This window comes from Scomber japonicus, chromosome 9 (genome assembly GCF_027409825.1).
Source record: "Scomber japonicus isolate fScoJap1 chromosome 9, fScoJap1.pri, whole genome shotgun sequence".
Classification (NCBI taxonomy): Eukaryota; Metazoa; Chordata; class Actinopteri; order Scombriformes; family Scombridae; genus Scomber; species Scomber japonicus.
In genome coordinates, this window is record NC_070586.1 from 11,999,685 (window position 1) to 12,023,110 (window position 23,426).

A 23,426-nucleotide genomic window follows, 5' to 3' on the forward strand; every position below is an offset into this window, starting at 1 on the left:
ATCTCCTCTGGTCGTGTCTGATGCAATGAATCAGCCAGGGAAATGACTGCATTTTAGGAAATCGTACTGCAACACATTTGCGTCAGTCAGTCAGTCATTTTGAACAATAGAGCTAAAAGCTAATTCTCAGTTGAAATTGTCCAAACCTCAGACTCTTGAGGTTTGTCATGAAAAAACTAAGCATTTCAACAATAGATTTTCCAGACAAATAAAAGGATTTGCTTACGAAGATGTCTTTCTATGACCACATGAAATCTTTCCTTTATTTCTTGAGCGTACCTCTGAATGCAGATAAAAGTTGCTTTACACTGAATGCCATTTTACAAGATTACAACTCGGATGGAATAAAGCCTAATCTATTATCCTGAGTTTACATGAGCACCAGAAAAAACTCCTATTGACTCCACAGTCCACAGTAGAATTCATATTTTCAACCCCTTTCAAGTGTAACTCGACTCCACTTTCTTTCTGCTTTGCATTGCAGAAAATATTTGTCTTTTTCCCCCTCACTCATAAATTTCTTTCTTCCTCTCCTTGCAGGGACTGAAATGGCTACCAGATGTGGTTCCAATCTGTTCCCGTTGCTATGGAAACACAGGGACTGGAATAGGTTTTCTGAGTCCAGGGCTTTTGGCTGACTCATAAGGACTGAGTTTTAAAGCGTTGCTGTTTCTATAGAGTTGGCACACTGAGGGCGCAACAGCTCCAAGTCATGTTTAGACTGGCAGACGACATGTCATTGAACCCCCTTCCCACACTCCTAACCCTGACTCTTTGACCACGCTTTTTGTTATCCTGTATAGTCACTCCTTTGTGTTCATTTGGGTTGAAGTGCCAAAACAGATTTATGTTTCACACGTCAACCTTCAATACCAAGTCAATAAAAACAGCAAAATATTGCTCTTAGCTGACTGCAATGGGGATATAGGAAGGCCAAGTTTTATAATCATATACAGACTTCTCTCATTTTAATCAATTCAAAAGCAGTAGGCTCCGAAATCCATCACAAGCCATACACATGCTCAATCAACACAATTTGTCCTGAAATGCTGTGCAGTGGTGACATGCAATGCACATTTCCAAGCTGTGACTTTCCCACAACATGCTGATGAAAAGCAAGAGAACATTGTATTGGTATGCTCAGCTGAGATTGAGAATGAGCAGATGGAGGCAGTTGTGTCAACATTTCTCTCCATCTTGGCACTGATTCAGACTTTGAACCATTGTCACATGAAAAACTGGATGATTTGGGGTGGGGGTGGGGTGGGGTGTATAGACAGTATGGGTTAAGCTGACAGTCTGTAAAAAATAGTTAAAGGGAAGATTGATTTGGAGTCATCAAGGTTGTGGTAGTTGAGTCTGTCTTAAGACCAGGTCCAAAACAGGGCCAGAAAAAAAGACCTAATCTAGATCAAAATGTGAATAGTAAAGACCTAAAAGAGGTAATAAACAAAGTAATTTTGCAATTATGTGAAATTATTTAGCCCACTTGGGGAGAAAGCAAACAAAGAAGGACCATGTGGTGAAAAAACATTTCAATACTTTGTCTTTTTAGATTGTTTAAATGTGTCAGAGGAACATCCAGTGGTGTTTGAGACCAAGAAAAGATTGATTATAACTGTTACTGGTTCCTGAGAAGTTCAAAAGTTGATTTGGAGACCAGAGTAATGTTCTTGTAGCCCTGAGAAACTCCACACTTTATCATGCATGTATGCACTGAATACAAACATACATAACGCGACACCATATAGAACGAATAGACACCCAAACAAAGTTGCTTCACCTTCTGGATCTAATTACCTATGACATGACCTTTCCATCCATTCTTACATCCATCCATTCATCCTCCTTCACTGCCTTGTGGCCCAGTCCTGCCTATATCCCTCTTCTCCCCTCTAAAAGAGGACACATATGCAGCGCGTGATTAACTCCTTAGCACAGAGTTTCCACTGTTTTTCCCCATGAAAGGAGCTCTTGTCCCCCATTCTGAAGGAACCAAATGAACAGTCCCCTGGTTCCCTCGGGCTCTTTGAAGAGCCGCTGTGACCGAACGACTCTGCAGGACTCCCGCCTCTTCCCCGAGACTCAGCAGCCCAGAGTCACAGGAAAGGGTCAAATATCAATCAGCATTCACATGAATCTCTTTAGAGAATACAATTGGAGATTTATGTGGTTATTACTCGGTGCATACTTTTTCACCTCACTGTTGTTCTAGTTGACTGTAGACTAGAATAAGATGCTGACGAGAAGCTGAAGAGAGGTCGTGTCCCCATGAGATATAATAGGGTCACACAAAATTGGAATCTGATGACTAAACATTTATTAAATGAGGAGTGATTTTTAAGTTTTGGTTTCACTATAGCTACATGTATTGCTTTCTTTATTCCAGAGAAGTAAATGAGGAAACACCGATTTAATGACCATACACAAAAGGAAATCAAAGTTGCTAAAAAACAAACCACAAAAGACAAAATATACCTTACAGTTGGTAACAGTTTTGCAGCTTTTTAGGCCCTTCTTTACAAAAATGCACTGCAAGCCTATAAAAACAGGATAGGGCCAGTCAAATAAAAATTGCCACTTCATAATTACACAATGTTATGGTTTTAAGTATATGCAACTGTTTCAACAGTGGTATCATATCAAGTATTGTACAATCCTTTCTGTGAGTTATTTTTATGGAAGGCAATAACAACAACTGGAGGGAACAAGAAGGTTACAGATTTCCTGTGCAGCTATTAATGCCATATAATTACACTCTGCGTCATGCAGTTAAGTGTTACAGAAACAATAACATCAACAGAGAACAATTACAATGCCAATGTAAACTTTACAGGAGGAAAGTACTCATACTGCAGGTTTGCTTCAGAGCCAAAAATAAGCAACATATCCAAAAAAAAGCAAATACAACATGAAAGCCAGTTCATTGACATCAAGAAAAACAGAACTAAAGAGGTCATATAAGCACAGCTTACAAAGATAATAAAAAGTACACAATGTATACAAGTAGAAAATGCTGAAAAAATAACCATAGAACCTTGTTGTACCTTGAAAAAAACACCAAAACATTTTCAAAATAGCTATCCACCAACAACTGGAATAACAGTTTTCCTCCTGACAAATGTGAAACAAAATAAGCCCAGTTTAGGTATCTTTGGTTCCACCTTTTTTGGTTTGTTCTTCTAAGATAGACACTTACAATTCAAATTGGCAAAGATATTTAGGCAAACGTAGCTTCTTTTGCTTAAACCGATCCACAGTTGAGGCACATTTTAACACTAGAGGCATGGTACCATTTAGTCTTACATAGTCTTAAACCTTAAAACAATGTAATAAAAGCAGCTTGTTACTTCAGCATGAATCTATGAGAGGATCCTTAAGGGACAAAACATATCTGATACAAGCTTTCTTTTTTTCAAACAATACCCTGATGGCATAAACAAATTGATGTGAAATGAGAATAACTCACATGGTGATATTGGCCTAGATTTTCTATCAAAACTGAGAGAGTCTTCTCTCTTTCAGACATGGCAATCTTCCTCAAAATCTGTTTGCCAGACAAGGTAATGGCCTAATCATGTTCACTGATCTGTAGAGAATGTCACTAACAGCCATTACTTCAATGAAACTATCTCTTGCATCTGATTTACAGGGAGTGTGATTGTCTGGCAGTATTTTTTTTAACACAGCATTGGCAAACTGCAGATGTTGCTGCATTATAGAGAAAGTAAGGGAGTGATTTATAAGCATGCCATGAAGTGAGGACATAGGATAGCTTGGGATTTCATTTTGGTTTAGTGGTTTAGCTGACTGAATAAAACCTACAGTAAGAGCACATTCTGGTGATTTGGTGTTAGCAAAAGTATGAAAGAGGTTTAAAACAGCCCTTTTGGAACAAAGATCAAAGACCATGTTTGGGCTTCAACAAACTGTATCTGACAGAGTTGGAGAAAACAGAGCTGTGTGTTTAAATCCACAAATGTAATATTTCTGTATGGAGGAGCCATAAAGAAATAAGTGAGGAATTAAAGGTGACTCATAAGCGGGGCAAACAACAAAGTCCTTAATGTAGCATACCTTCTATACTTTGGGTAGTTAAATGTATTTTAAAAACGTTCCTATTAATGTGGTATAACAACCTGAAACTTTGCTTGGTAACAAAAAAAAGGACAAAAGGAAAAATTTGTGTGCTTTCTTTGCTGGAGAAAAAATATTATTTGTTCTAAAGTTTAAGGCATAGAACTGTATTTTTGCATGTTGGTCCACTGAAATATGACAAACCCCGAAACAAAATAGCTTGCAATCCTCAGAGTATTTAATTTTTAGTACCTTCAGTACTTGTGGAAAGCGTACACAGAGATATCTTGTTCCAGAAACCTGTATAGCAAATTACAGTTATGAAACCTAAAAAGCAATCCATATATAAATATAGTGGTGGACATACTGCAGAGGAATAGAGATGAATGAACTTTGGATTATGTCTGTGCGCCACTGTTCTCACAGTTGTGTCCGGCTTAGCCACAGGTTGTGGTGTGAGACTGATACATAGTTGTTATGCAAAAAAAAAAAATGATTCTTGAAGTGTAATACAATGGTATAGAGGTCATTATAATACAACTCACCAATACAACTCAAGTGCACCCTCTGTTTAAAAGCATTTCTCACTCTTGAATGGTCCTGGAGTCACAGCACACTCAAACAAAAAATGTTTATATTCCTTGATTGAAAAGCTATGTGCTTCACCTTCCAACAAATCCATTTTAGTCTCTATGGAATCCATCACAAACTTTGGCAATTTGTCTTATAAAAATACTTATTTCACTATCTGTGGTGGCATGATGGCGGTCTTTTGCTGGGGCGTTTTAATTTCCGAGGTATCCAAAGTACCCTCCTTGCCTTTCTTCCTTGGTGGTTTTTTTATGGGAGTCTTCTTTGGTGTAGGATCCAACTTTGGGTCCCCTGCCCTTGAGCCGTTCAAGTCCTGCTTCTCCGGGCTCTTCATGTCAGGGGTCCCGAGGTCAGTGCCGACAGGCGCCACCATCTTCTGGAGGCTGCTTGTGGTGGGCAGCAGGGGCTTGTTGGAGCCCTGCTGGCTCAAGCCAGTGGAGGGGGTCCTCTTGGCTTTCTGTGGAGGTGTGGGCTTCTCCCGGTTTCCCTTGGGTGTTGATAGACCATTGGTCTTTGTCAGGCCTGTCCCCTCGTTCCTGTTAATGCTTTGGGTTTTCTCCTTGAGCTGAGCAGCCAGGAGTGTGGCAGCCTCAGAGTTCATATGAGGATGGATGACCTTGGGGCTCTTGGGTGGCTCCTTGGCAGTCTCCTTTGGACTGTCAGCACTCTTCTTCTCAGATGAGGAGCTGTGGAAGTTACTAATCTTCTTTAGGGCATTTTGTACCACACCATTAATGTGCTCCATGTGACTGGGACCGCTGTGCTCATCCCCAGACTTCTTGCCTCGCAGAGGTTTGTGCTTGCTGGGGGAGCCATTGACGTCTGCCTCCTTACCCTCCTGTTTCTTCTGTTGCTCACGGCTCTTCTCCTTCATTTTATGCCGTTCCTCACTCTTGGCTGATCCATCACTGGAGCTCCTTTTTTTCTCCTTTGGAACTGCAAGTGCTTTCATCCCCACCTGCCCCTGCTGCTCTGGCTGGAGAGACCCTGTAGTATTCCCATGGATCCATGACACTTTGGGCTTAGTGGATGGGTCTGGTGGGCGTGGTTTGGGCTTGCCAGGTGATGGTGGTGGCTTTCCATTGCGCTTGGCCTCTGGGGTAGGAGTGCTATCGCCATCTTTGCTGCTGCTTTCATCCTCTTTGGACTGCTTGGAGAGGCGGGCGATGCGGGCATAGAGGGCCGCTGTGGTGGACTCAGAGCCACTGGTGGAGCCTTCACTATCTGATGACTTCAGCAGGGGTTGCTCGCTGCCCTCTGGTTTTGTGATGCTGGTGTCTTTGAGGGAGGTGTACTCTCCTGCATCGTCCTCATAAGGGACAGCTTCTGGCTTGTCTGTTGCTGGGCTGGGGCAGCACTTCTCCTTGCTTTCATTCACAGATTCTGTGGATCATTAGCACATCAACAGGTATTAGTCAAGGATCAAACTCAAGCTATGACAAAATCCTTTTTTCATTTTTAATGCAAATGCAACAAAACATTTAACAGACAAAGTCAATATGTATGCAACAAAAAATCATATTATTCCTCTTAGAAAATTAAAAGTTGAATTCATAAGGAATTGACTAATTGTTGCTTTACTCACTTGGGTGTTCTGCTAATACAGCCATAATTGGTTGAATGGTTAAATGTTTTACTGGCATTACAAAATAATTACAAAAACAATGCACTGATGTTGCTATAAATTTAGTTTTTTGTGGATTTTGTCCTTATTTGAAATAAGGACATGGGCTGCTGCATATTGTACAGATTGTAAAGCATTATGAGGCAAACTTATACTATATGAAAAGGGATTACTTGGCAATACCAAACACTCAATGGCAATGTCTCCAATAAAATAAAATATAAAGTAGAAACTACATAGCCAAAGGTACAGTAGCAGTATATTATTTATGTTATATGGGGACATTTTCTATTCCTACTGGCACACAGGTTATTCAAAGACTGATTTCTCTTCCACTTCATTTTCTAATCTGTGTACACATACTTGAGAGCTGGAACAGCTCCAATGCAATAGATATTATCAGCGTAACTCTAATTCAAAACCTTCTCATGATGTTTACGGCAATTATTTTGTGCCCATGGCTTCTTAACTCAGAATCAATTGTTTCAAAGTCCTTGAACCATTCATGTGGAGTGCAAGAAATAAACTTGGAGTACTTAAAGTCAGTCAATCAAAGACAGACAGCAGAGAAACACAGACAAAAAAATCCCCTAAAACAAAACCTGACTTGCACTGTCTGACTTTCAGAATAGAAACTGGTGGAAAGGGTGTTTTCCACCAAACTTCAAGGAGTTAGTCACAGTTTGGATTTGTGCCATATGCTTAGTTGACCATTTCCATTTCCTGTTTATACTATCCTTGTTCTCAAAGAAAAATCCTGAACCTAGATGGCACATGATAGCAGCCAACTATCTCTGTAATGAGATTTACAGAAGTGGGTGAGTCACTGTGCGGTCACACAAGGGATCTTGACTTCTTCTTCAGTGTGTCTGTGTGTAAAGGCTCCTACATGCCAAATTATGTATTTATGTACGTCATTCCAGATAACTAAACAGTTTATTTATTCTTACAATGACTCACCTTCATGGGGCACACAGTAAACTGGCCCCTCGTCTCCGCTCTCAAAGGAGGAGAAAGACTCCTGGGACGACCAGGAGGAGGGGGAGGGCTGCTCAGCCACTGAAGGGGGCTCGATGAAGCTGCAGTTGAAGGTGTTCTCTGGGTCGTGGTGGGCTACTGAGAACAGAAAACAAACGCAGAAGCCAAAAGGTCAGTCAGAGGGTATTATACCATGTTACAAGAACAACAGTCTGTTCTCGCTCACACTCACAACTGCAGCAAAATTGTAGAAATTGTTGGTTCAAGTGAGTCTGCAGACAAAATTGGGTTTTTATTGATTTTACATATGAGTTAACAAAGGCTCTGGCATTGTGGGGTTTTCAAATTGAATTTTTTTTAGTATTTTTACATTTTGATACCAAAAGCTAAAGAAATGTGCCCCCCCCCCCCCGACTTCAATTCTTAACAGATGGAAATAAGGTCAAGGAACAGCATTCAGATCAATATTATAGACTTAAATTCTCAATTTACCAACAAGAGGACTTAATGGCTTTCTTTTTGGTGCATCACCAGATCTTTGTTGACCCCAAACACTTTTCTAATTCTACAGGAAAGTCAGGATTGCATTTTTCCTTTAAATAAATCATGAATAAATAATGAGAATACACAGCCCCATAAATAAAAGCTCTCTACACAGTATTAAAGAGGCTTGAGTTATTGTGTACCTCTTGATATTACCACATAAAGCCACTAATGTGCAGATATAAATTTGCAAAAGTGCTAATTCATTCACTTATGTATAAATAAACACATAAATTAGGACTGTGTGAGCTTTTTTTCATTATTATTTTCTCAATCTACCAAAGTAAAGATTCATAATCAATGAAATTACATAGTAGTACTGGCTGAGCTTTTACATATGAGATTCACAATCATTGGCTCATTCATAGTTGTGGGATCATATTCATGCAGGTGTACAGTGTGGACATTATAACTCACTCTAAATCACTGTTACTCTGCTGATACACCAATGCCAACACTGTTTGCTGCTGCTCCCTCCAACACTCTACGCCCCTGTTCATGTTGACTTATTCATATTTTTAGTAGTAAGAGCAGAATCCTCATTCAGATTCTTTGAGAGAACCGCCAAAGAGCCGTCTTTTCCCACCAAATCTAACTATATAAACATTTGCTATAAAAAGTGAAATCCTTGATGTTAGTGCCTCTGACTGTAATTAAATGAAAAAGACGAAAAATTAAATAAAACAGTTTTCTTCAAAGGGATAGTTCAGTATTTTGGGAATATAACCATACTTGCTTTTTTTTCTGAGAGATGATAAGAGGATCAATATCAATCTCATGTCTGTTAGATTGACTACAGAGCAGGAATAGCCTGACATATGGGCTGGGAACAAGGATGAAACAACTAGCCAGGCTGTCTTTGAAGATGAAAAATTCATACCAAAACTTCTAAAACACACCAATTAACACATTGTAGCTTGTTCTCTCATTCTAGTATTTAGGTGTTGAGCAAAGAAAAAAAACAACAACACCTTTTACAAGTCATTTTTAAATTTTTAATTGAATCCTGTCCCTCAGTGATATGTAGGTCAAGTCGTGTTTCTCTCTGGCTGTCATCCTCTATCCATCTTCCTTCCTCCATTTCTGCTGACCCCTCAGTCTGTGAGGACAGCTGTGGTTTCTGAGGGATAGTTGTGCTTGATCTTCCCATCTGGCGTGAACAGTGCAGTTTTGGCCTAAACTGTACTGGGCGTTAACGCGACATGACCGACCACATCAGATGCCCCTGCTTAAACACTCGATGACACATGGGTCCATCCGTTTGTTTAGTCCTCAGATAAACCCTCCGTGGAAGGAATCCTCCAACTGTGCCAGGATCCTGGCTAGGAACAAATCCTTGCTCCTTTAGCTGTTGTTGTTTGACTGTTACAAAAAAGACGAGCGACTTAACGAGTGTTTGTTGACCTGGTGTTATTTGGAAGCACCATTTGATAAAACACGGCACTAACTTCTTATGGGAATGAGAGGTCTACAGTATGTCACTTAGGTTTAACACAATTTATTTATATTTTCAATGCATTTCCCCTTGTTTATGGTATGCATGGATTTCTGATACTTCTAACTTGAGAAGATCCTATGTTTGTAGGTTCCTCTCACTCTGAAGTGCAAACTAAACATGTCTGGTTTATTTTTCATCAAGAGCAGATCTGATGTTTATTCTCTTGCTTCCCGTGTTCATCCCTCCACCTCACACCATGTGACTTTCTGATGTGCCTTTTTTTTGTTTTCAACTTCCAGCATTTTCTCAAACAACAACCAGATTTAGTCGCAGCAGAACATTTAGTGTGCTGCTGCTGACATGTTTGTACTAAGAGATTTTTCAAGGACCCAGATTTGTTTCATTTGTTTTCCCATGCTGACTTTTATGTAGCTTTCCAAATTATATATTTTAACTGCAACTTACTACCTATTGAATCAATAACATCTGTTTAACTTTCTTGCCACTACGCTAAGAAATAAGATGCAGATTAATATTTATTGCAACTTATTTTGCGTTCTTCAAAAAGGTTTTCTTGAATTTACCCAAAACAAGTAATTTAAACCTCTGAGCTATGGAGCGTAATGTCTTTATGTGTTACTAGTCAGGCAGATAACGTCAATGTAGGGGCAACATGTCGACAGTAAGCAAGTTCAGATGTGTGTAAAAGAAAAAAATAATGATTGCAAGACCAAAAACGCACACACATAAATAGCTATGTGTAGTACAGTCAGTGTTTGACCATTGTGACAACATGACATGCAGTCATGCACCAGTGTTGTTTATAGCACACTGACATATAAATTAAAGTTTTATGACAAAATACAAATGATTCAAAAGTCTAACATGGTGTAATTATTTTAGTTGGATGAACTGCATTCAGCGTTGTGTTTTTGTGGTAGACTAAAATACAATACACCCAACCCAACAAAATATTTATCTGGAGGTGTCATTTTAAATATTGTACTCAAACTCAATGAGAAGAAGAATAGATAAATGAAAGCTGGGCCCTTACTGTGTAGCAGCACACAGAGCACTCCGAGGAACTGAGGAATGCAAAACAGCTAACCTATGCGAAGACTTTACTTATGTTAGTCAACAAGCTAACACATGGGCGTTTTGTGACATTACTTTTGCGCAGTAGTGAACAACTGCTGCCCTTGAAAGCTGCTCTCTCCAGACTACGGGTCTAGCGGGGCAGATAGTTCTACAGACTGGACGCCACTGTGATCCCTCCCTATATGGAGGCCAAAGCACAACAGTGCATTATTGACACATCCCAGCTGCAGAGCTCTAACAGTTGCTCAGTGGGGGGGGACACATTTACAGACCTGGGGCAGCAGCAGTCTTGAGTCTACAGAACAGGGCAGGGACAAGGAGACTTAGTTTAAATACTTTGCTCAATTGTGGAAATAAGGGCACAGAATGGGAATATTACTTGCTAATAATAATGAAAATCAAAATGTTTAGTCTGAAATAGCCTTTGCAATGGTTACAGGATTGCATAAAGAGTCTAAAACTAAAACAGTAGAGAGTGATATTCAACATGGCCAACTCAGCATAACAACCAATTACTGATCATATGTATCAACACATGCATATAGTCTACTGATAAAGACTACTGCAGCTTTATACACATTGGCTCATACTATTAAAACCCAAGCAGCGTTATGTTGCATGCACTGGAGAGTTACTTTAGGGTGTGAGAATGTTTTCTGCCCGTTTTATTAGGCAACTAACAACTGCATGAATGTGAAACAGAGTGTTGGTGGAAACAAATCTGCAATCCCAGCCAACTTTTCTCTGGATAAACAAAGATGAAAAAAGCAGGTGGTGCTGCTCTCAGCACTCATCCATTGCGAAGCATTTGGACACAGAGGATGCAAGGAATGCTGGACAGACGTGGATCTGTAGGGTGTGGAGTAAATATGCTTAGCGTGGAATGCCAAACTACAAACACAGCCTTAGTTTTGCCAAGAGGGGAATAGGTGACTGAGTGTCCCTATACTGTAGCTACTTCGTTGAGGCTAACTGTGCTAACAGAGGAGTAAATGTTGTCTTCCTCCCCTACTTCCCCCCTTTTCCGTTTTCATTCTGTCTTGCCACATCTGTTGCCACTGACCCTGGTGTGGATAAATCACAGTTCTGACACGGGCTGGGGTAAATTTGACCACTTCCTGTTTCCAGCCCCATCGGGCCCCCTCTGGAATGTGTGTGTGCAGGACTCTGTAGCCCCAGTCAGAGTTAGAGTTTCTAAATGTTGGCAGTCCGTGCTTCTGTGGGTTGCCCAACAGAAAGCAGAGTAGCAAAAATCTGAATACGACAAACCAGGAAGGACAAGAGAGACTTCGACCAGTTGTAACTGGGTGTTGAGATCTTTTCTAAAATTTGATTGGTGTGTTCTGGTTTTATTTGTTTTGAAAGTCTGTAACTAGAAACCTTTACTGAAGAAGCCTAAACATTTATTTCTTTGCTTAGTAGTATAAACACACCCCAGTATCTTTATGTGAATGTATGAAATAGATTATTCATTTGAAAAGGAATCTGACTATGGCATTTCTGCTTTTCATGCCTCCGGCTTGTTGATTCACATGGTTAAGTCAAGCTCTTCACAAACAAGCATATTCATGACCGACACTGTGATGACAAAGGAAACTCTGTCCCAGTGTTGTATTTTGAACCAGGGCATAATGGAGACAGATTCTAGCTTAAATAATCAGCTGGATAACTGAGGAAGCACATGCTGCTCAGACATGCAAAAGAAACGAGGTCATGATGTTTTAACTCCTTCCACACCACAAAGACTTCAACAACCCCCTTTTAAAAGGCATCGGATTAGAAAGTATCACAAGGATGCTTAATGCCAGCACAGTTAGGAAGATCTACAGCACTCTAATAGTTTTTTTTAAACCAACCAATTAATCTTTCTGTCTGTAATAGTAGAACCAAGATGACCCCAAGCTCAGACTTTGTTTTGTCTGACCAGCAGACCACAGATATTCAATCTACAGCGTTATAAAGCAGACAAAAGCAGCATCCTTACATTTGAGAAACTGAACTCAGGGAATGTTTGGCATTTGTTCTTGATAAATGGGTTTTGAAACAATAAATCAATTGGGTAAAATGTTTTATATTAACTTTATGTCAGCTGATTAATTGACTGATCGTTTTAACATTACTGCAAATGTCATCCCTATATTCTGTCAATAGCTAAACATTATTCATCTCCTAGTACAACAAGTACATAAAAATATGAGGCCCAATTAATACAAATAGGCTCCTATAGGTCTGTAAGTATATACAAAATTGCTATTCTGGTCTGAAATGCAGCACATTTGTGTGAAGACAAATCTTGTTATAATGATATAGAACAGCAAATAAGGCAAGACAACGACCTGCTGATACAAAAGATTACTTCAGGTAATTGAGTGAGTATATTTAAACTGTTAAAACTGACCCTGAACAATAACAACCACGTCCAACCGCTTATTGGGGTTTAAAAGATCAGCATATCTCCGCTGCCTCCTATAAAAAAGACCGGGGGTCACAGACAGATCTGTCACATACCACAAGACCTCCGCATGGAGCAAAAGAGCTGCAGCGTCCACCCAAACAGTGCGGCCTTTGATAGCGCGTCACTCAGCACCACCCGGGCCCCCCGACAACCACTGGCCTTCTTTTAATAACACAGTCTCCTCCTCAGCCCAAGAAAAATTGTCTTGGGAAAGAAGACGATGGAAACGAGTAAAGAAAATGGGACGCAAAAAAAAAAAAGCGCCCAGTTTAGGGTTGTAATAATATGAACACATGGCATTTGAGGGTGCCAAGAATAATAAGGGGCTCTAAAACCAGTGCATTCCTTTCAAATGAAACCCCATACTCGCCTGGCAGCCACCATACACTTTTCAACCCTATTCATCATCTAAGACACAGACTAAGGTAGCACCAAAGGAAAATGCTCACTCTGACTGCCATTCACTGCTGTCATTGTCTCTGTTGTTAGGTTGAAGACATTTAGAAGCACTGATCGATCGCCACTGCAACCACAGTTATATTTCCTTACGTCCCAATTGTAAATCAAAATCTTCATGACCTGTGCTTGTTACATCACGGCAATTAATGAAGATAAGAATGATGCGACTTTAGCTTAGTCTGTGTTGTACAAGCACCAAAGAGTACAATTACATAAAACATAGCAGCTGCTGGCAACGCTGCAGCGGGATATGAGAAGGAGTTTTAGGGCTTACCGACTACTTTGGGCAGTTTCTGTCGCCTCAGTGGAATACGGGGAAGTTTAGTGCTGATTCGGCTGAATCGTCCACACAGGATCCGCTTGGCTTTTTTGCTGTTGGTAGAGTTGTCTCGGTTAGGATTGAAAAGGGATGACGCCATGGAAATCCAAATGAATCATTCAAAAGAGGCATATTAAATCTGGCCCTTGCTTCTTTTGAGGGCTTAGGGGCTACTCACATTGCTACTCACATTGTAATGTCAATATATAAAAGTATTTTGAATCAAATTTATATGTATTTATTCATTTAACAACTTGGTACCTATGATAAAATGAAAAAAAAAAATCATTTGCCCCTGTTTTTATAACCAGGGCAAGCCCTCCTACTACTACAAACCAGAGCCCTACGCCTATCTGTCACTCACTTGTGGTCATCTTTGTGTCGACACAGGCAGCAGCAGCACAGCAGTGAGAAGAGGACAATCAGTAAAAAGGAGACCAGGGATCCAGCCGCGATCACACCCATCCGTTGGTTGCGCTCTGAAAAACGAGATGCAGGGAATTCAGGGTGTGCCACACTGGCGCAGAGAAGCCAGAAGTGCCAGTCTCACAAAAATCTCTCTCTCATTGTTATCAGTGAAAACCTAGCAAGCAGTAAAATATTATGATGGACTATGTGGACTATATCAAATGACTTATATCAGTGTATAATCTTTATTAATGTCATGATTAGATTTGATAATAAAGATAAAAGATAAAAGATGTTGCATTAATGATTGATTTTCAATAGCAGCCTGACATGTGACACATCTCTGAGGAAATGCAACAGGGTGAAATTCACTCTTAATTTTATCTCCCGCAAGACATGTGACCACTTCCCCTTTCACTTCTGGTTTCCTGCAAGCAACTTCCCTCACCCCCTCCTCACGACACGCTTCTCACCATAACCCATGGATGATTTATTAGTACCCCTCCCTTTCAAGGGGGATACACCCCAAAGATAATAAGTACTGTATTGCATAAGTATGGACAGCATTAGGCACTTGCAAGGACAAATGCCACCAGAAGAGAAGCAAGCCATCAGTTAAGGAGTAAATGGTGGTGTCCCTTGGGTCTTTACTCTGTCACATCAGGCTGAAATGGATTGTTGGGCAGTCTGGGTGTGGCGTGTTGTCATTGCTCTGTGCTCACAGCTGGGTAAAGGATGGGGGGGGGGGGTTGACATGGTCTTATGATATCACTATCCCACCTTCCTCCGCCCATAGTGTCCACAGGCCAAAATCTCTATTACCTTTGACTCCTATACAACAATATTCTTCCTGCCTGCATCAAACCGTCCACTTTTTCCTCTGCTATCGGTCTCCCTTCCAAGTTCACTTTTTCTCTTCCCTTTCCTCTATCCCTCTCTTTATTTTTCCTTCCTTGCTCTTGCTCTTTCTCTCTCTCTCGCACACACACACAGACGCATGCTCTCTCTCTCTCTCTCTCTCTCTCTCTCTCTCTCTCTCTCTCTCTCTCTCTCTCTCTCTCTCTCTCTCTCTCTCTCTCTCTCTCTCTCTCTCTCTCTCTCTCTCTCTCTCTCCTCTCTCTCTCTCTCTCCCCCTCTTCCTCTCTCTTTAGCTGGACAGGAACAGAGCCAACAAACACAGCCATAAAAAGGACACCGGTCTGGGTCTGGAAACTCTATCAAGGCCTCGCTACGTTAACTCTCCCACTACACACACTGACCTGAATAGATGTGTTTGTTGGTACTCAGTGTGTACAGCCAACTATTAGACATTTAATACACAGGCAGCACTAGTAGTTTCTGGCTTTTTGGACAAACAGCTCAGAGGGTTATAATTCTTTCTGTATGTGCATCACGAGAACAACATATTTGTCTCAGTAAAGGTACATTGTTAAAAAAAAAATACTGGTTTTTGATATACTGCTGTTTACCGAAAACCCTTTAAAAAAGCCATCATAACCACAAAGCATGTTGTTGCTCTTAAAAAGGTAATATCTTACGGAGATAGCAGGCACCAGACACAGGATCACAGTTCTTGTCACGGCAAGAGCAGGTTTTGTTGCAGTTAACTCCATATTGCCCAGGTTGACAGGTCATATTGCAGCTTGACAAGAGAAAAAAAGAGACAAAAACAACATATGTTTAATATTGATATTGAGTGCCAGACACAAAAACTGGGACAATACTTCTTTGTTCCATGTACATTCCTCCCTTTTTTTATTTGTTGCAATTCTATATCTCTGACGTTGCTTTAAAAATATACCTCAAAATACAAGCCTGCTCCTTCAATTCCCAAGATATAAATACATGTGTGACAAACGTAGAATGAAAGATATCAAGTTTTTTCACGGTGTACAGTAAAGCTGCCGAGGGCATAAACACAGAATGTTTGGGTATGAGGTGTCTTATGACTTACTAGGTTCCATAAAATCCCGGGTCACACAGGCACTCTCCGGTGACAACATGACAGATGCCGTTATAACAGTGACTGCAGTTGTTCTCACAGTTTTCGCCATACGTGCCGTTGGGGCAGCGTACCTCGCACCTATTGAGCAGAGAAGGAATGCCATGATTACAGTCATTATCAAGCTTAGCAGTTTGAGTCATGGGCATTATCACAGTGTGGAAAATCGTACCACAGCAGCTACTAGTTAGAGTCAGTGCCATTATGTTTTTAACATTGGAAAAGATAAAGCAACGCGTGAGAAAAGGGCTGACTGAATAACAAAACATAATCGTACTTTTTTTTTTTTTTAAGTCATGTTTCTTTTAACATTTCTGGGTTGTATTGTGAGTGTATATTTTCTTACCTGTCTCCAATCCAGCCAGGGTTACAATGTGAGCACTTGCCATGAATGGGGTCGCAATGATGACCGTCTTTACAGGTGGGACACACTTCCTGGCAGTTTTCCCCAAAAAAGCCCTTGGAGCATAGCTGATCACAGCGTGTCCCGTTCCAGCCTCTGTCGCAGGTTACACAGCGTCCCTCGGTCACCTTGCAGGGCTGCTGGCCCTTGCAGTGGCCACACCTGGCATCAGTCAAGGAACACAGGAAAATAGCTTCATTTATCTTGTTTACACAGAAATTCCTCCATCTCATTTAAGTGTAGTAAAACGCTTTAAGGATCTGAAACACGTTGTGAGGCATCTGTATGCTTTGATTTGTTGCTCTAATCATCATTTAAAAGGAGATAAACAACACTGAACTCTAACTGTGTGTTTTTTGGTTTATAGCAACTGAATCATGTGAGAACGGCACAGTCCATGGAAGGTAAAACACTTAACCTGAATTGCTTTTACATGTTGCCTGATGATTATGGGATAATGTGAATACCAATTCCCAAATCTCACTTTATTATTGTTCCATTAAGTAACCTATTCAGATATTTAAAAGGTTATCAGCTGCAGCATATATCAAATCTTATTTCCTATCAAAACCACAAAACCGCACCATAACATGGATCAGACAAGGGAACTGAACATTAGGCATCTGTAAAACTGCATGTTTCCTGTGTTTCTGAAATGGTACATTTGCTCTCTGCCAAGATATTTCCCCCACCTGTTCCTGCAGTTTTGACCATAGAATCCGGCAGGACACGGCTCCCTGCAAAACTTCCCACGGTACCCTGGTGTGCAGGTACACGAGCCGTCCGCCTGGTTGCATTTGCCATGGATGCACTGGCAGTATCGTTCACACCTCGGGCCCCACAGCCTCTCCCGGCATTGGCAGCGTGACGTGAACTGGTCACATGGTGAATTGTTACAGTTGCACTGGATTGCACAGTTCCTTCCTGTCCAGCCGGGGTTGCACTGGCAACGTCCTGTCATCGCATCGCACACCGAGTTGATGCTGCAGTAGCAGTTGTTGTTGCACTGAGGACCCCAGACGCCAGGGTGGCATGTACATTTGCCTGTCTCTTGGTCACATTTGCCCTTTTGGCATAAGCATGCATTTTCGCAGTTAGGTCCCCAACGATTGTGATTACAGGTACATTCGCCGGTCAAGTCATCGCATTGGCCGTTGGGGTAGCAATTACATTTACCCTTGCAGTCAGGGCCCCAGAACTGGGCAGGACACTCTGTTAAAAGACAGTGCAGTAATCATGAATTAAGCAAAATTTCTTCTGGCTAGTCAAAATATCCTTGAAAGTGTATTTTGATATTAAATCCTACTTTTTTCATTTTAATATAATACATTTTTATGCTCTTAATGAGAGCTAGAAATTGGTATTTACAAAGTGAAACATTTTGTATTTATTTGACCTTTTAAACAATTCAGTCACAACATTGACAGAAATGCAAGTAATTAAAAGTCCCTTACTAGTGTCACAGCTAGCTCCAAAGTATCCATGACGACAGCGGCATTCATTTGGCCTGACACACACCTCATTTTCCTTGCAGGTGAAGTTGCCTTCACAGAGAGCTTGGGTAAACAAGAATGGGACACATTATTCAACTGGCTTGTACAATAAGTAATATGACATGTATTGATCAATTATAGCACTCTGTATGATACGTACGTGTCAAGCATTCATCCCCTAGCTGCCCCCATCCACTGCAACACACCAATCCTGATGATCTGGAAAATAAATTATGAGATTGAAAATGAGAGGGGAAAGATAAAGCACCTAGCTAAAAGAGAGTAAAACAAACACATATCAAAGCTGCAGCATCCACACCCAGCTCACAGCTCTTTGATCTCACAGTTTTCACTGATGTGGCTGATGCCCAACACTGCTAACGTATGCAGGGTATTGTAACTATGGTGCATATGTTTAACACATGGTTGTATAATTATCTGAATTTGGGTCATTCACATCCAACTGTATATTGTATACATTTAAAAGTACTCGTATTTTGAATTTGCTCAGTTTATCAGCTTCTTTAAGTTTTCCAAGCCTTTGGGGAAAGACGGGAAAAGTGTAAATATTCAGAGGCAACGTTTTACAGCCAAGTTTTAGGCCTGTCATGAAAGGACGGATGCGTCTCCTCTCCCTCCCACGCCTGTGATCTCTGTGGGGCCCCTGCAACACGTCAGCTTCCCCTTAAGTGTTTGAAGATGGCAGTTTGCATTCAGTCAATGAGCAGGGAGCAACGTTGTTTTTAATCCTGCCAAAATACGCGCGTGGTAGGGATCACTGGTTTAACCTCTGTATGCTTTCGCTTGTTATGAAAGGAGAATGATTAAAAAAATGTCTTTACCACTTTATGTACATGGCAATGGATTGCAACTGTGCTACTTCAACTTTTTACATACTCCATGTATAGAGTTGACCCTTGTTGACCTTTAAGACATAGTCAATCCATGTCAACACTCAAGGAAAAAAGACTGCATTCACTGTTTTGTGGGATTAAATTGGTGTTTAGAAGTATAGCTTCGCCTCTGTTTGCTTTCCATTATTGCATAAAGAATGTACTGGCTATCTTTGCCAAGGATGTCAATAGCAGCTCTTTCGCTCATTCAAAAACACATTTTTCTGCATCAATGCTGAAAACATCACATGGCCAGCAGCTTTCCCAGGCATTTTTTGAAGAATACTTGATGCTGGGAAACAATGCGTGCTGAAGGAATCATCAAACATTTTTGTTTCCACTCTATCATGATTCAGTCGTTGATTTTGTAATCCGAGGACGCAAAAAACAAATGCTGACCAGTGATGATAAATGCTGAACTACTTCCTTCTATTCATATGATTCAAGACAGAAAAAGAGAACATAATAGGAAAAAACAAGTAAGTGGTGAGTGGAGGGCACACTGCAATGACTGTTGGACATTGAAAGTAGGGCCAAATGTCAAACTTGTAGAGCAGAGAAGGCCAGCACTATATATATATCACAATGACAACGTTCCAAGGCGCTAAAATAAGCAACCTTTTCTGTTAAATGATGCAAATTGTGTTGCCCACTGAAGCAAAGTAATAATCCGTGAGACGACAAGCAACATCAGCTTTGAAGAGCAGCTTCTGATTGCTTTACTTTTCATTCTGGCTGAAAAAAAGCAGAGTGTGGCTTGGCTGCAATCTGAACTGTAATCTATAAAAACTTACTGCACATTTAATTTTTTTTCTTGTCTGTCCCAAACTCTGCAAGTGAGGCCAAATGTGTCATATTAAATAAGAAATACTTTAACATACTTTAAGCACATTATTCCTTATCATGCAGCTTTCATAGCATATTGGAGAATGAGGCTTGGACTTGTCTGCCAACCACAATTTCAAAATTGTTTGACATCATTCCAGCAACTGTGGATGCTGCACTCAGCAATTGTGGACACGGATGTTTTTCTGTTACACTTGTAACCAGAGATCCACAGCTATAATCCTAGAGTCATTAAGAAAAAAACTTGTTGGATCTTCACCTCTTGAAGGTTGTCTGGTTATATGTATTCCAGGAATACAGTTTTCATATAATTGGACTTTACTCTGAAACACGAAATCATAACAAGTTCCTCAGAGCATCCAAACAGTTTTCCAAAACTTCTCTGCACCGCATTTTAATTACATTATCAACCTCAGTGTGTTAGTGTGCCACGAATGCTGTGAAGGTCAATGAGAGCGCCCCCTACGGAGCAATGCAAACACTACGTCTTCCAGATGCACACACATCTGTATAGCTACTTTCTTCAATGGACTCCTCCTCCTGCTACGGTGGACTGGGGACATGTTATATGTAAAAAGAAAAAGTGGTGAAAGTCGAATTAAAATGTGGAAATAAGATCGTTACTAAGACTTCTTGATGTAAAAAGAAAATAAAAGTCCAAAGAATGAAGACAGTGGTGGATTTCAAATGGTTACAGCGACTCTTTCGCTTTAATGAAAACCGTTATTCGTGCATATGGCCACGCTGGATCGCTCACAATAAAAAAAAAGAAGTTTTCTAAAGTTATTACTGTTTCGTGCTCGGTTTTAAGCCCGTTTTCTTCCAAATAATTAGAAAATGCTTGAGGAATGAGACGGTACCACTTGTTTTCAATGCTATTCGCACCTTTGACTGGATCTTTTAAAACAAGGGAGAATGAGGGAGAAAACGTCACAAGAAAAAAAGAAACAAGCTGATTTGCATTAACCAGCGGGATAACTCCTTTTTTTTCTCTTTTGCAACGATGCTTACCCAGGTGCCTTGCATACATTTCTGCCTTTAGGATTGAGTTCTTGGCTGACGCAGGAGCAAAAAAAGAGACAAACCACCGCAACAACAGCAAAAGAGTTCTTCACTTCCATTGTACAAGCAGCAGCATCCTTCTAGACGCCTTTTTTATTCCACATTTCCCTTCTCCAAAAGTAATGAGGATGATGAGTTTCACTGGATTTGAAACACTCCGATTTTATTCACGCACATAATCCAGATGTTTGCTGTAAGAAATTCAAAATCCTTGTCCAAAAAAAAAGTCCTACGCCATCGATAAAACTCAGCAACAGAAAAAAGTGACCTGCGACAGCAATCCCAGAAAAAAAGTCATAAAACCCAGTCTCGCAAATCTTGATGGAAGCAGTTCTCCTGTATTGCACCGTTAATTCCAAGGAAATCTCTAATAGAGGCCATTACGCAAAACTGATGGATCCAAACTCATAATGACATCAAAACAAACTTTTGCCCATGTAATGTCCTCAGTGCGTCTAGAAACGTGTCGATTGAAAAGTAATCTTGACTAAAAAATAAAAGTGAATGATTTCTCCTTAGCTTTTTTCCTCTCTGATGAGAAGTGCTTAATCCGTAACTTTTGTCCTCTCTTGCGCTCTCAGGAGTGGCAGGAGGGAAATTCCTGATTTGTTACTCTATCTTTGGCTGTGTGCGCCATGCGTGCGCCACCAAATTTGCATAGCCTAGGCCTGTGTGTGCAGCAGGGTCTGCTTTAATGCTTTTTAAAAAAAAAGTATGACGTGTGGTCTAATTTAGTATTTAAACAGACTAAAAACTATTTTGGGTGATTTCCGTGAAAAAAGAATTGTTATAGCTATTTTTTATATGGGACAAAAATACCCACTGTTGTCATTGTTGCTATAAACTCTACCAGCAGTTGCATATTTTAAGCATCTGGAAATTAAACGGCAGATGTGTCGATCAAAACAACTTAGGCGATAGTTATCTATTTTTTTTTAAAGTCAGTTTATGAAGTTTTTAATTGACGGATGAAGAGAGTGTGTGTGTGTGTGTGTGTGTGTGTGTGTGTGTGTGTGTGTATGTATGTATGTATGTATGTGTGTGTGTCTTTGTGTGGGGGTGGAGGGGCAGCAGTGCAATAACTACATATGAGACAATGGCTCCCCCATCTGTTAACACTGACGAAGGGATGCTGGCATATGGCAGCTCCTGAGCTAAACACAGTGTGCCATTGCAGAGCCTTTGAAGCACTGGAAACTGCGCACGGTTGCACAATCATGCGCCTGAGGTCTGGAGCGTTTCTTACAGGAGCACTGTAGGTTTTCTCACAGGAGCCACCTTTGATCTCTATAAAGAGGTTTAGTTCCCAAAGTTATTCCTCACCACTCTACAAAATGTTATGACATGTTTGTAACAGCACAATCACTATGTCAGTATTAACAGGAGGAGACATGATTTACTGTTTGATTGACAGGGTTGACAGGACTTTTATTATTTACATGGTAATTCATATAGCATGATTTTGATTTTAAAATGTTCCTATGGTGAATTGTGAGTAAATTATGATTAAAGGTGAAGTCCTACTCATTGTTTCTTATTTGGTTACCACATCAATTCAGCCAATGCTTCTCAATTTTAGTGCTGTCTAAATTGGTGAGGTATTTTCCTTGTATCTGAAATCTTACTGATTGTGGCATATCAATGAGGGCTGTTGTATATGAAGTATATTACAAGTATAAGAACATAGTTTTACTCAAGTGTGCCAGCAAACTCAAGCTCCTGTTAAGCAATGTCTCATGTCATCATTGGTGCAGTGTTGTTTTGATTATGACCTGTTTGGTAAAGTGGTTTGACAGCTAAACTGCAGGTGATGCAAAATAAAATTCTTGAGTATTTATTAAATGCATCCCCTCAAAACTCATTTCAGCTTAAATTCAGAAGGGTAAGTCTGCTGCCAGTCCAGTTTAGAGTAGAAATACAGAAGCTGCATCATACATATAAGGGTAAGGTAGATTAGGGTAATGTGGGACACTTTTTGCAATTCTGACATATTTAGATATGAATACAATACAATAAATAATTATATCAACACCTGATATCATTATGAAATCCCTGAGATCAATCAATTAATCAGAAGACATGTTTTAGATATTGTATCTCAAAATGAAAATGGCACATACATTAATGTTCCTTGTGTCAAATAGCTTCAGAATTTGTAGGTTTTGTAATTTAAGACAGTAGTTTTTAGGCTTGGAAATAGGCCTACTTTGATTTATGCAAAGCAATCTGCCAAAACTTTCTGAAATGTACATACCCATAGTTGGTCATTTAATGTTGTTGGCCTTAATGTTTTTTTTTGCTTTCTGCATTAAATAGGTTAAAAAACTAGTAGTCTGTATATTCACATGTGCAATGTTAAACAATATAACTTACACTGTTTGCATGTAGCCTACTAGTTAGCTTTAATAGAAAAAGAGATAAATGCTCTGGAGTCTATTTGTCCCACATTAGTCAATGTCCCACATTACCCTAATCCACTCAATGCTCCTCAATACTTGTGCTCTCAGATAACAATTGTTTATATTCAGCATAACTAGAATACCAGAGCCATTCATGTAAAGTACCGAGTGAATAATGTAGCCATTTCAGGATTGTATTATTCATTTTTTGAGGTTGATTGTGGTTCTTTATATTTTCTTTTTCCTTTCTGTCTTTTACCATCTTTTAACTTCCACTTGAACATGCAAGCCTTTGCATTTTTGTTTTTTATGTGTATGTGTCTGTTGTTTAATACATA

The 23,426-nt window shown here is 40.1% G+C and overlaps 1 protein-coding gene across 1 annotated transcript; it reads right to left on the reverse strand.

The window, feature by feature from the left end:
* Nucleotides 1–2,341: 2,341 nt before the first annotated feature.
* On the reverse strand, nt 2,342–20,890 carry scarf2 (scavenger receptor class F, member 2). The gene is made up of 11 exons (XM_053325058.1): nt 20,639–20,890; nt 18,049–18,107; nt 17,850–17,951; nt 17,088–17,607; nt 16,339–16,557; nt 15,945–16,073; nt 15,529–15,632; nt 13,947–14,061; nt 13,538–13,635; nt 7,253–7,408; nt 2,342–6,051 (listed from the first exon to the last, which is right to left on the reverse strand). Exons 1-11 carry the CDS (start codon nt 20,746–20,748, stop codon nt 4,814–4,816), a joined length of 2,850 nt encoding a protein of 949 aa, XP_053181033.1. The 5' UTR covers nt 20,749–20,890; the 3' UTR covers nt 2,342–4,813.
* Between the last annotated feature and the right edge of the window lie 2,536 nt (nt 20,891–23,426).

Bases quoted from the DNA above. Each gene is read 5' to 3' on its own strand.
- scarf2 (XM_053325058.1), bottom strand. From the start codon at position 20,748: ATGGAAGTGAAGAACTCTTTTGCTGTTGTTGCGGTGGTTTGTCTCTTT. The intron at 16,558-17,087 runs GTGGGGGAAATA...GACTGATGCCAG, and splicing joins GGTCAAAACTGCAGGAACAG to GTGTGGCCACTGCAAGGGCC. The intron at 6,052-7,252 runs GTGAGTCATTGT...AATGATCCACAG, and splicing joins TTACTGTGTGCCCCATGAAG to AATCTGTGAATGAAAGCAAG.